This window comes from Chiloscyllium plagiosum, unplaced genomic scaffold (assembly GCF_037043375.1).
Source record: "Chiloscyllium plagiosum isolate Xiang-an unplaced genomic scaffold, Cpla_swu_hap1 HiC_scaffold_12, whole genome shotgun sequence".
NCBI classification, from domain to species: domain Eukaryota; kingdom Metazoa; phylum Chordata; class Chondrichthyes; order Orectolobiformes; family Hemiscylliidae; genus Chiloscyllium; species Chiloscyllium plagiosum.
In genome coordinates this window covers 3,376,858-3,389,944 of record NW_028270150.1, presented here as the reverse complement: position 1 = coordinate 3,389,944, position 13,087 = coordinate 3,376,858, and the positions used below count along the sequence as shown (strand labels likewise).

Here is a 13,087-nt window from a genome sequence, read left to right as displayed (position 1 = left end):
ACCGACAAAGTGTTCATTGACATCAGGAGACAGAACAGAAGTGAGGTCTGGTTCCCCAGTTCGGTATTGATCATGCTCCTCCTCCCCACAGTGTCACCTCCTGTGAGCTCATCAGTGACCCTGTCTAACCCCACCCCCCTCACCTGCCCAACCACTATCTTCGCCCATCGAATGCACCTTGTCAGCTGTCAGTCAAACTGAAGAGTTAATGTCTCTGTAATTCCTCAGTCTCATTTCCAGTGCCTGTTGATCAGTCTGAGTGTGCTGTCCCAATGTTGATCCCACCTGGAACTTACTGAGAAAACAGTGACCTGTCTCCATTCCCACACATCCCACCAGGCACCTGGGGTATCTCTGCCTTCAGGGCTTGTCGCTGTTCCCTTTCTCATTGAGTCTTAAAGAGTCATCCAGCATAGAAGCAGGTCCTTCTGCCCACTATGACTATGCTGACCAACAAACATGAAACAACAATAATCCTGTAGTTACCTACACTTGGTCCGTGGCTTAGCCTGCCCTGGCATTTTAAGTAGGTGAAAGTGAGGACTGCAGATGCTGGAGATCAGAGTGGAGAGTGTGGCGCTGGAAAAGCACAGCAGGTCAGGCAGTATCTGAGGAGCAGGAGAGTCGACATTTCCTGATGAAGGGCTTTTGCCCGAAACATCGATTTTCCTGCTCCTCAGATGCTGCCTGACCTGCTGTGCTTTTCCAACACCACACACTCAACTGGCATTTTAAGTCCTCATCCAGATGCTATTGAAATGTTACGAGAGTTTCTACTTCCCCAAGCCTCTCAGACAGCACCTTCCATATTTCTACCATCCATTGGGTGAATGAACTTTTCTCGTTGCTATTTGTTACTCTGAGGTAGCGTAAGATGAATCTTCATCCTGAACTTGTTTTTTTCCTGCTTCGCATGTTTTCCTTTTGGTTATGTGATTTTCCTCTAAATTGTAGAATGACGGGAGGGGTCTTACCTAAACCTGAGCCCACCCCACTTGTCAAAGTAGGGACCAATTGAACGGGACTGTATCTTTCTGTTTACCAGGATGCACTTCAGGAGCAGTATGTGAAGGATGGTACCTTCCCTGGGCAGGCCATCCAGCCGAGACGTCGACCCTGGGCCTTCCTGAACTGGCTGTTCTGGGTGATCGTGCTCCTGACTCCACTCTTTAACTTTGTGTTTGGAGTATTTGTCAGCGGTTCCCCTATTGTCATCTGTTCGTTTCTGCTGTTCGTCGGAGCAGGTAACACTTCAGACAAATGATTGCTGGGAATGCCCGTCTGAGCACCAGTGGAGCGAGAAACAAAGTTAATGTCTCAAGTATTTCTGACATGGTTTTATTCCAGATTTTCAGCATCTGAGCAGAATAATGGGAGTGAGCAGTAGGAGTTAGGCCATTCAGTCCCTCAAATCTGCTTCACCTTTCAATATGGTCGCAGCTGATCTAGTTATGGTCTTGGATCTACAGAGTTTCCGGTCTGTCCCCTATAACCTATGACCCCTTGGTGATCATCATTCTAGCGAACACAGTCTTAAGTAAATGACCCAGCCTCCACTTCTCTGGGAAAAAGAATTCCACAGACTGATGACCCTCTGAGCAGGGAAAAACAAAATCTCCTCATTTCTACCTTAGAGAGGAAGAAACAACCTCTCAGATTTTATCCTGTCAGGTCCCCCCCCAAGGCCGGTTTATTTCTATACAATCACCTCTCACTCTTTGAAATTCCAGTGGACATAGGCCCAAACTGTCCAGTCTTTCCTAGTAAGTCTTTCATCCCAGGAATGAGTTGAATGAAGTTCCTCTGAATTTTTCTAATGCGCTCATACCATGTTCAATTAAGGGAATTAAACTGTATACTCTACCAGGATGTGTTGTCATTATGACCCTGTACACATGAACAAAGAACAGCACTGCACAGGTACGGGTCCTGCAGCCCACCAAGACTGAGCCGACACATAATGTTGAATCTAAATGCCTCTACGCAGTGCATATCCCTCTACCCCCTCTCTATGCACGTATCTGTCAAGATGCCTCTCAAACATTGCTATTGTATCTGTGGTCACCATGTCCTCTGGCAGCACATTCCAGGCATTCACCACCCTCTGTGTAAAAAAAAAAAAACCTGCCTCTCACATCTCCTTTAAGCTTATCCCCATTTACCTTAAACTTATGGGGAGAAAAACTCTGATTATTCATTCTATCCACGCCTCTTATAATTTTGGAAACTTCTGTCAGATGGCCCTTCATCCTTGATGTTCAAGTGAAAGCAAACTAAGTTTTTTCAATCTCTTCAAACCAGGCAACATCCTGGCAAACCGTTTCTGTACCCTAGGCAGAAGTGGGGACTGCAGATGCTGGAGATTAGAGTCCAGATTAGAGTGGTGCTGGAAAAGCACAGCAGGTCAGGCAGCATCCGAGGAGCAGGAAAATCGACGTTTCAGGCAAAAGCCCTTCATCGTTTCTGTACCCTGTCCAAAGCCTCCACATCTTTCTGTGTGACGACCAGGTCTGTACACAATGTTCCAAATGTGGCCTAACTGAAGTTCCATACAGCTGCTACATGAACTTGCCAACTTTTAATAATCTGTGCCCCGACCAATGAAGGCAAGTGTGCTATTTGCCTTCTTGACCATCTTATCTACCTATGTTGCCACATTCAGGAAGGTATGGATCTATGCACCTGGATCCCTCTGTATGGTGATCCAACTAAGGGTCCTGCCATTTACTGCATACTTTGCTCCTGCATTAGATCTTCCAAAATCCATCACTTCACATTTGTCCAGATTAAACTCCATCTGCCATTTCTCTGCCCAAGTCTCCAGCCTATCTATATCCTGCTGTATCCTCTAGCAATCCTCCTCACTGTCCACAGCTACCCCAGTCTTTGTGTTATCCACAAACCTACTGATCAGGTCACCTGCATAATCCTCCAAATCATTTATATATATTACAAACAACGGGTTCCAGTACTGATCCCTGTGGAACACCACTGTTCACAGATCTTCAGTGTCTCCTATGACCAAGCCAGTTCTATATCGATTTTATCAGCTCATTGTGAATTCCATGTGATTTCACCTTCTCTATCAGCCTGTCATGAGGGACCTTGTCAAAGGCTTTGCTAAAGCCCACATGGACAATACCCACCGCACTGACCTCATCAATCATCTTTGTCACTTCCTCAAAACTCTCAAATCAAGTTTGAGGGACATGACCTTCCCCACACAAAGCCATGCTGTCCATCACTAATAAGTCCATATTTTTCCAAATGTGAGTAAATCCAGTATCTGAGAATCCTCTCCGATAATTTCCCAATCACTGATGTAAATCTCACTAGCCTGTCATTCCTGGATTATCTGTGTTGCCCATTTTAAACATTGTCTACTCTCCAGTCCTCTGGGACCTCTCCTGTGTCTGAAGACAATGCAAAGATGATGTAGAAGGGCCCAACAATTTCCTCAGCAAACTGGCATAGATCACACTAGGACCTGTCTATCTTAATGCTTTGTAAAACACCCAAACCACCTTTTTCTTTTAAATATTGACGTGCCCCAGAATATCAACATACCCTTTCTCAACGGACAATCCAACATGTCCTTCCCCTTTGTGAATACCACTGCAAAGTATTCATTAAGGATCTCATTGACTTCCTCTGGTTCCACAGACACATTCCTTCTTTTCTCCTTGAATGAACCTGCCCTTTCCCTAGCTGCCCTCTTGCTCCATATGGAAGTTTAAAACGCCTCAGGATTTTCCTCAATCCTGTTTTTGCCCGTTTCGAGCCCTCCAAATTCCATAGTTGAGTTATTTCCTGCTTCCCTTGTATCCTTTGAGAGCTCTGTCAGTCTTCAGTTTCCTGAGCCTTGCATATGCTTCCTCCTCCTTTTTGACCTAATCAACTGGCCTTTAAAAGATTCAGATATGGATTTGCCTTCAAACATCCCTTGTGCCCTCCCCCCCCCCCCCCCCCCCCCCCCAACGCAATCTACTTTCCCCAGCTCCTGCCTTATATTGAGGCAGTTAGCCTTGCCCCAGTTTAATACTTCCATCTGGGGACTACTCTAATCCTTATTCCTAAGATTAGATTAAAACTCAACCATATATTCACCCAAAGTCTCTGCTCCGAGAGCTCTCTGCGAGGAGGAGTTACAAAGGCTCTTAACCCTCTGAGAGAAGAAATTCCTCCTCTTCTCTGTCTCAAATTGGTGCCCGTTTATTCTGACACTATGCCCTCTGGTTCCAGACTGCGGTAAGGGGAAACATGCTCTCAGCATTTACACGGTCAAGCCCCGAAAGAACCCTTTGTTTCAGTGAGATCACCTCTCCTTCATCTAAACCCCAGTGAAAAGAATCTCTTTACGTTTAGCCTTTGTTCATCAGATAATCCCCCCATCACAGAGATTATCCGAGTGAACCTTCTCGGAACTGCCTCCAGTGAAATGATATCCTTCCTTAAATAAGGGGATCAAAACAGAATCGGCTGGCCCATAGAAGGCAGAGGGTGGTGGTACATGGAAAGTATTCAGCCTGGAGCTCGGTGACCAGTGGTATTCCACAGGGATCGGTTCTGGGACCTCTGCCCTTTGTGATTTTTATAAATGACTTTGATGAGGAAGTGGAAGGGTGGTTAATAAGTTTGCCGATGACTTGAAGGTTGGTGTAGTTGTGGATAGTGTGGAGGGCTGTTGTAGGTTGTAATGGGACATTGACAGGATGCAGAGCTGGGCTGAGAAGTGGCAAATGGAGTTCAACCTGGAAAAGTGTGAAGTGATTTACTTTGGAAGGTTGAATTTGAATGCAGATTACAGGGTTAAAGACAGAATTCTTGGCAGTGTGGAGGAACAGAGAGATCTTGGGGTCCATGTCCATAGATCCCTCAAAGTTGCTACCCAAGTTGATAGGGTTGTTAAGAAGGTGTATAGTGTATTGGCTTTCATTAGCAGGGGATTGAGTTTAGCAGGGGTTATGCTGCAGCTCTATAAAGCCCTGGTCAAACAACACTTGGAATATTGTGTTCAGTTCTGGTCACCTCATTATAGGAAGGTTGTGGAAGCTTTAGAGAGGGTGCAGAGGAGTTTTACCAGATCGCTGCCTGGACTGGAGGGCATGTGAAATGAAGAAAGGTTGAGGGAGCTGAGGCTTTTCTCATTGGAGTCAAGAGTGTGGTGCTGGAAAAACACAACAGGTCAGGCAGCATCTGAGGAATAGGAGAATCAACATTTTGGGCATAAGCCCTTCATCAGCAGTTCTTTTCTCATTGGAGTGAAGAAGGATGAGAGGTGACTTGGTCGAGGTGTACAAGATGATGAGAGGCATAGATAAAATGGATAGCCCAGAGACTTTTTCCCAGGGCAGAAATGGCTATCATGAAGGGGTTTAATTTTAAGGTGATTGAAGGAAAGGAGATGTCAGAGGTCGGCTCTTTACACAGAGAGCAGTGGGTGTGTGGAATGCACCGCCAGCAGTGATTGTAGATTCAGATATATTAGGGACATTTAAGTGACTCTTGGATAGGCACATGGAAGATAGTACAATGCAGGGTATGTATCTTAAAGTTGGATAAAAGGCCGGCACAACATTGAGGGCTGAAGGGCCTGTATTGTGCCGTCCTGTTCTATGTTCAAAACTGCTCGCAGTACTCCAGATGTGGTCTCACCATCACCTTCTACACTTGCAGCTTGTGTTAGCTTTCTGTGTTTTGTGCATAAGTTACCCCAGGTCCCTTTGCGTTGCAGCTTTCTGCAGGTTTTCTCCATTTAAATAATATTCTGTCCTTTTGATCTCCCTTCCAAAATGAGCAACTTCACATATTCCGCACATTGTACTCCATGTGACAGCTCTTTACCCACTGAGCTAACCTATCAATATCTCTCTCTAAACTGTTTGTCCCTTACAGACTAGGATGTCTTTCTTCCACTCTGACTGAGTCAGTAGGTGACTGGACAGACTGATACAGCTACCACAAGTTGTGTTACACTTGGGGCAGGTGGTGGTCACAGGAATGGGGTGGGTAGCTCTTTTTGCTGTTTTCCCCTGGCTTCCGTTTTTATCCAATGGCAAGCCTCAAGATGCTCAACACATTCCCAGATGCTGCTCCTCCACTTTGGACGGTCCTGGCCCAGTGATGCCCAGGTGCCTGTAGGAATACTGCACTTCCCCAGTTAGGCCTTGAGTGTCTCAATTAACGTGTTTGTATGCCTCTCGCAGTTAACCTGGCCATCTATTTTTGTTCTGTTTGTAAACGTGGCTTCAGTATGTTTTGCTTCCTTCCTCCAAGTAATTAACATATTGTAAACTGTTGTGGTTACAGCAGTGTTTCCTGTGGAATCCCACTGGTCACGGGTCCCCAGCCTGAAAAGGAACCCTTTGCTATATCTTGCTTATGATCGAATTCTCCTTCCCTGCCAATATACTATCTCCAACACAATGCAGCTCTCATCTTATGACCTAACCTTTTGTGGGAACTTCATCAGAAGTGAGTGTAGCTGGCTAGGCCAACAATTATGACCCATCCCTAGTTGCCCCTTGAGAAGGTGAGGGTGAGCTGCATTCTTGAATCGCTGCAGTCCCTGTACTGTAGGTAGACTCACAGTGCCCTTAGGGAGGGAATTCCAGGATCCAGCAACTCTGAAGAGATGGCAATTTATTTCCAAGTCAGGATGGTGGGTGGTTTGGAGGGGAACTTGCAGGGGGTGGTGTTTGCAGAGAATCGTACATTACAGAAAAGGCCCTTCAGCCCATTGAATTTACACTGACTTAAAAATTACTCTAAATTTACAATAGCTCCACTTGCCAGCACTTGGTCCATAACCTAGAAGATTATGACACTTATTAAAGGCTGTGAAGTTTCCAACCTCAACTACACTCAAGTATATTCCAGAGCCCCACCACGCTCTGGGAGAAAAACCCTCTTCTAAATCTCCTTCCTTTCAGCTTACGTTTCTGCCTCCTTGGTATTCATCCTTCATCTAAGGGGAATAGATGCTTTCTGTCCACCCTGCCCATGCCCCTCAAAAGATTATACCCCTCTATCCAGTCCCCTCTCCGCCTCTGCTTCCCTTGCATCTGCTGCCTTTGTCCTTCGAGATGGTAGTGGTCATCGGTTTGGAAGGTACCCTGGTGAGTCATTGCATTGCATCTCCAGGTGGTACACAGTTTGTCCTGAACGGTGTCAAGCTTCTTGCGTGTTGTTGGAGGCAAGTGGGGAGTATTCCATCACCCTTCTGACTTGTGCCTTGGTGTTGTGGACAGACTTTGAGGGGAGAGAACATGACTTAACCTGTTGCAGGTTTCCTAGCTTCTGAGCTGCAACCACTATTTATATGGCTCATCCAGTAAAATTTCTGGTCAATGGTAACTCGCAGGATGTTGGTGGGGGATTCAGTGATCGTTTTGCCAATGAGGAGAGAGAGAGGGAGACCTCGTGTCCTTACTTGGTCTGACCTCCATGTGCATCCCAGCTGTGATTTGCAATGTCCTTGCCTAAATATTCAAGTGGATTCAGCCATAACGACTAAGAAAGAATTGGCCAACTATTTTTGCAATGCTATGGGCAAACACCAGGGGAGTTGTCTCTTCCTGTGCTCTTTCAGGGTCTTCTACATTGTGGGAGTCTCAAGACTTGTTGCGTTCTGTCTGGTTAATGTGTAGGTTAATCTCTAAATGTAACCACTTGTTAGTAAGTCCTGAGATTGTTGTGATTAATTTTGCTGTGGTGTTTTTCAGCATCGTGTCTCTGCTGTGATTTTAATGTATCCTTTCCCTGTTTTCACAGCATCCTTCTCTGTACGAAGGCTTATTGGAGTGACGGAGATTGGAAAAGGCTCTAGTTATGGAAATCAGGAGTTTAAGAAGAGGATGTAGAAATATTAATGGAAAGACTTCCAAGCTGCTTATTGAAAATAACTGAATTTTTTAGGAATGTTTTGCTCTCAACTGACAGCAACTAACAGTGGCCAGGAGTCAGGAATCAGCTGCTCCATGATCAGCTCCTGAATGGACAGCTGCACTAACCCCCTGGTCCACATTACTGACACCCACCCTGTCTCATGGACTATACTCAGACACAACTGTCCACTCTCAACATCCGCTGGCTTCACTCTCATCCCAGGTCAACTTGCTTTTTACCTCGCCTTTCACTCTTTCTTTCCCACTTGCTTGCTGTCTCTATCTCAAACATGCTGTATACCTCTCCCAGCCTCGCCATCTCATGCTCACCGTCTCCATGTCACACTCACATCTTTCCAATTGTTTTCATCCCCCACTGCCTCCACTTTAAGATTTTGAGATATATCAAAAGGTTGTGTTTTTCAGGAGAGACTGAGACTACAACCGTCTGCTCTCATTACCTTTGATGATGTATGCTGACTGATCATGTTCCATGCCCCACTTGATCCTACCATGCTGTCGTAGGTCACTACACTGACACTTCACTAATGGGTCAGTAACCAAGGACACTGAGTGTAGTCTGTTGCTGTTGACTGACATGACTGAATTTCTACTTCAGGGTGGGTTTCTCTCATCTACAATACACAATAGTAACTTTATGTCTCTCTGAGCGATACATCAATCTCTGTCTCCACACTCAATCCGCCCTCCTCCCATACATATTCGTCCATCTCTGGGCTAATGTTTCTTCCTCCAGCTTTTGAGCATCTTTTTTCATGCCCCTTATTTCTCTCTTCCCCTTGCCCCTTTCACTGCCATCGAAACCAAGACTCCACTCTCCATCCTTTTGCAGAGAATCCAATTCCCACTTTAATTTTGTCAAATCAATAACTGAGTGTTGGAGCATGAAGTGGAGAGATTATGAAGGTAATGTGAGTCACGGGTGAAAATGGATCTCTGACACACATCATCCAGTATCTCTCTGTCTCCATGTCCTTAAACTGACTGCACCCAGGATCAGACCCCAAAGATTTCTGAAGGAGCTGCAATTGATTCATTGCATCTGAATGGGGCAGAGTGCTCTGAGTATCCTCCTTTCCTAGTCTTGAGAGGTCTGTGTTAAGCTGAGAGACCGAACCATCTCCCCCCACCAAAAACAATTGGGTCCCAATATAGAACAGAGTCAGACCCTTTGATTTGTTCAGACTGAATGTTATTCACTGAATGGATTGATGGAGGTTGAAGGAAAGTTCTACCCCTTAATAAACATTCCAAGTTATCCAGTTTTGTTTGAGTCCTGGCAGCAATGTTACCTTCCTCCTGACATCCTGATCCCAGTGGACCAGATCTTTAGTCTCTCCCCTGGGACCTTCCTGCTGTTCACCAGAACTGGGATCAAGAGAAATGTTGTAGATCAGCAGATGATCCAAGTCAACATTTAGGAAAGCACCTTCTGCATTAACAGTGAGAAAGCAAAGCTTTCACGGTGGGGTCCATTGGGTACCAGGAGCCTGGGCATTGACTAGCAGGCTGCCAGGTATTCAGTGGAATTGAGTGAGCTGGGAACTAATTGCAGTTTTGCATGTATCTTTTTGCATGTATTTTTAATCCTTGACCAACTCCATTCTGGGGCTCTTTGTGCACCCTCTTGTTTTAATCTCTCACTAATACCTCCTTTACACTCTGAATATTCAATGTTAGAAACTTCTGACTGTGCTGAGTTTGGATCAGTCGAGTTCCATTTGTTAATCTCCTTAAAGGATTGAACAGTTCCATCCTTTAAGGTAACTCTGTCTCATAACAGAGAAGCTGCCCCTTTCTGGCTGCATTCTGTACACATCTCTGTTTCTGTGGCGTCTGCTTTTACTTACTCTGGGTGGTCTCTATTTTCAGATACTAACCCATACAGATTTCAAGCTCAGAGTCTAAGGGGATGAGCTGGAAAACAGTTGATCTATAATAAAATGAGAGTCTCCTATGATTATGTCTGTCATTTGCACCCTTCTCTGAAAGGGCTAGTGTTCACCTGAGAGTACTGTGAATCTGATCAGTTATTGCTGAGTTATATTTTGTTTTAAAGAAGACCTAGTTACAGTTACTGACCACTTTTGCAAATTTACCTGAATTTGACTGACCAAACAAACCTGTCACCTCGCTCCCTCTCCAGCCTGGGTGCAGGTTCATCCTAACCACCTTGTTGGCAGGAAAGTGAGTTGCCTGTCTGTGGGTTTGCTCACGTGATGATTGGGTGAAGCATGAGTCAAAATAAAAATAAAACCTACATGTTTTGGTGCGATGAATAAAAGTGCAAACACCAGAAATTCCTAAAAACAGAAGCCAAGGGTAGGCACGCAAATAATGGGGACATATGTTTGCTGTAACCCAACTTCAGCTGGATTGTAATTATCATAAACCAGCTTGATTGTGGGATTAAAATTGTTTACAATTGGGCTGGGAGGTGGCATATGCTGCAGGTGTAGGTAACCTGCGTACAGAAGTAAACACAAACTCCATTAATTCCTTTGAGGGAACTGTGGAACCATCCCTTTAATGTGTATGTCTGAATAGACTGTGGTTTGAGCCAGGGATATGACCAGTTTTCCTCATTGGGATTGCAAGCTGCTTGTAACAACTTGGACTTTGGTTGAGTTTTGTTTTCACAATTCCTTGCTTTGTAATAAAAGCAGCATGCAAGAATGTAATAAGGCAGGAGCGACATTTCAGGCTTTATAATGTCATACTGTAACTAAGAGGCAGCTGTGTGCTGGCCAGTCATTTTTGTCCTTCCTATGAACAGTCAATGCAGATTGTAGCTATACATCCCGTGCTGTCCCTGTTACAAGAGTGTTTGATGGGGACAGTGTAGAGGGAGCTTTATCTCTGTGTCCAACCCTGTGCTGTCCCTGTCCTGGGAGTGTTTGATGGGGGACAGTGTAGAGGGAGCTTTACTCTGTATCTACCCCGTGCTGTTCCTGTCCTGGGAGTGTTTGATGGGGGACAGAGTAGAGGGAGCTTTGCTCTACCTAAACCTGTGCTGTCCCTGTTCCAGGAATGTTTGATGGGATTGTGTAAAGGGAGCTTTACTCTCTCTCTAACCCCGTACAGTACATGTCCTAGGAGTGTTTGATCAGGACATTTGTAGAGAGGTTTTATTCTATCTAACCCTGTTTCTGTACTCCCAGTGTACCCGGGTTAAATACTGTACATGGGTCATGGAGCGTGGGCTTTTTATTGCCATTTTCTCCCAGAGTGTCTCAGTCCTTTAGCAGCTCTGGCTCTGAATGTTTGTTTGTTTTTCCCTCTGTTAAACCATCCTAACTGATGTTAGTGTGGCCTGGTGTACCTATTAGTGAAGTTTGACTGTACACTGGAGCCATGGGGTTGGTGTATATTGGGGTTTTGCATTGATGAATCTGTGTATGAACAGTTATTTAAATGGGACAGAATACTGATTCATCAATGCAATACAGTTTTCCTGTCGTTTGGCCTGTGGCCCTGAGCACCTGTTTCTCTCCATTTTGCATGTTTCTGCTGACTATATACAAGAACTTTCAGGGATTTAAAACATTGAACTGGATGAATCATGCACCAGCTTCCCAAAACTGGGCTGACAGCTGCGTTATAACCTTGCATTTCAGAATAAACAAATAAACCGTTCCACTCTGCCCGTCTTGCATTTGATGCTGTTGTTGTTCCTGACCCCTCCCCATCTCCTCCCAACCCTGTCCTTTCTCCCTCACTCCCTGCCTTCCTTCCCTCACTGTCTCTTCCCCTCTCTACTTCCTCCCTCCCCACACTCCTGGACTGGTGACCAGAGTTATCTCGAAATCTGTTTTAAAGATCGTTTTACATAGAGAGCAGGAACCGTTCAGCTGTTCAAGTTGCTTCAGCCATTCTGTATGAATATTGTTCTGACACAGATAGCAGTTCTATCCCTGTACACACAGTATTAAAACATTCAATGACCTTCAAAATTAACCCCAATGGTTCTTAACCAGACTTTATGAATAACCAAAATTCAATGCCAGGTTTATGGCTTAAGCAAAAGGTTTAGCATTTTATTACTCATACAGTAACTTTAGCAAAGTTAAGAAACAAGGTAATCTAATTATGATTTAACCTTCTTTGATTCTAGCCCGACACACAGATGCACCATTAACGAATAAATCACAAGAACAAATATGAATGAGATGTAACCGGCCAGTTCACATAAGCACTCTCCACGATCTCTAACATCATAGGCCTTTGGCATTCATTCTGCAGACACTGGTCATTGCAAGTAACTTCCAGTAGGCGCCAAGGAATATTCACATAATATTTAAAACTAAGATTCTATTCTCTGAACTTTCAATAATTTGATAATGGGAGGACAACTAGGGAACAATCAAATTTCCATCCTCCAGCTTTTGAAGCTATAAACCTTTTGCCTTAAATGCAGTTCAAAACTATTTCCAATGTTGGTTTCTCCTTGTTAGATTGGTATTCCTCCCTCGAGGTCCTAGTTGATATTCAAGCATTTGCTATCTGCCTAAGCATAAAGCACTTTGGGAACGGAAATGTCTAAAACATTCTTTGAACAAGAATCGACCTGCAATTTAACTTTCACGACTGGCCTCCTAAACATCAGTTTTTTTTAATTCTCTTGTCTAAAACAAGCTGCTACTCATAGTCCAAAGGTCACATTTAGCTCTCAAGTCTCAGTTCATAGCTCCAAACCAAGAATGATAGGAAAAGAAATAAAATAATGAAAATCTCAACACCATGGCTGATCATCCAATTCAGTACCTTGTTCCCACTTTCTCCCCATATTCCTTGATCCCCTTAGCCCCTTTATGGAGTCCCTTGTGATGCTGTGGTAATGCCCCTACCTTTGAGCCAGGAGGCCTGAGTTTAAGTCCAACCTGCTCCAGAGAAGGTTGATTAAAATACCTCGATGAAGGATTTGATGGGTCTGTCCCAGGGAATTAGGAAGTATGTGGGGACTATAGCTGTGTTCAAGTTTCTCCTCGAAGTCCATGTACGTCATATAACCACTTTCATCTGAACAGATTCTGAACATATCTGTGCTGGCTTCCTTTAGTTAATCCATGTCTTATTATTAAGTGTGTTTTTAAGTTTTTTCCATCATGGATGTGACAAGCTGGGGGAATGTTTATTGCCATGGAGAATGTGGTAATGACCTTGAACCACTGCCGCTATGT

The 13,087-nt window shown here is 44.5% G+C and overlaps 1 protein-coding gene across 4 annotated transcripts in view; it reads left to right on the top strand.

Annotated features, from left to right (window-relative positions):
• Positions 1-11,551, top strand: part of LOC122555437 (1-acyl-sn-glycerol-3-phosphate acyltransferase gamma) — an 86,657-nt gene extending 75,106 nt beyond the window's left edge. For all 4 annotated transcript variants that reach the window (XM_043701434.2, XM_043701437.2, XM_043701436.2 and 1 more), the window contains exons 8-9: positions 1,046-1,244; positions 7,774-11,551. In XM_043701434.2, the coding sequence (XP_043557369.2) occupies positions 1,046-1,244; positions 7,774-7,862 (288 nt within the window). In that variant the 3' untranslated portion in view covers positions 7,863-11,551. The remainder of the gene's footprint in view (positions 1-1,045; positions 1,245-7,773) is intronic.
• Positions 11,552-13,087: the final 1,536 nt, after the last annotated feature.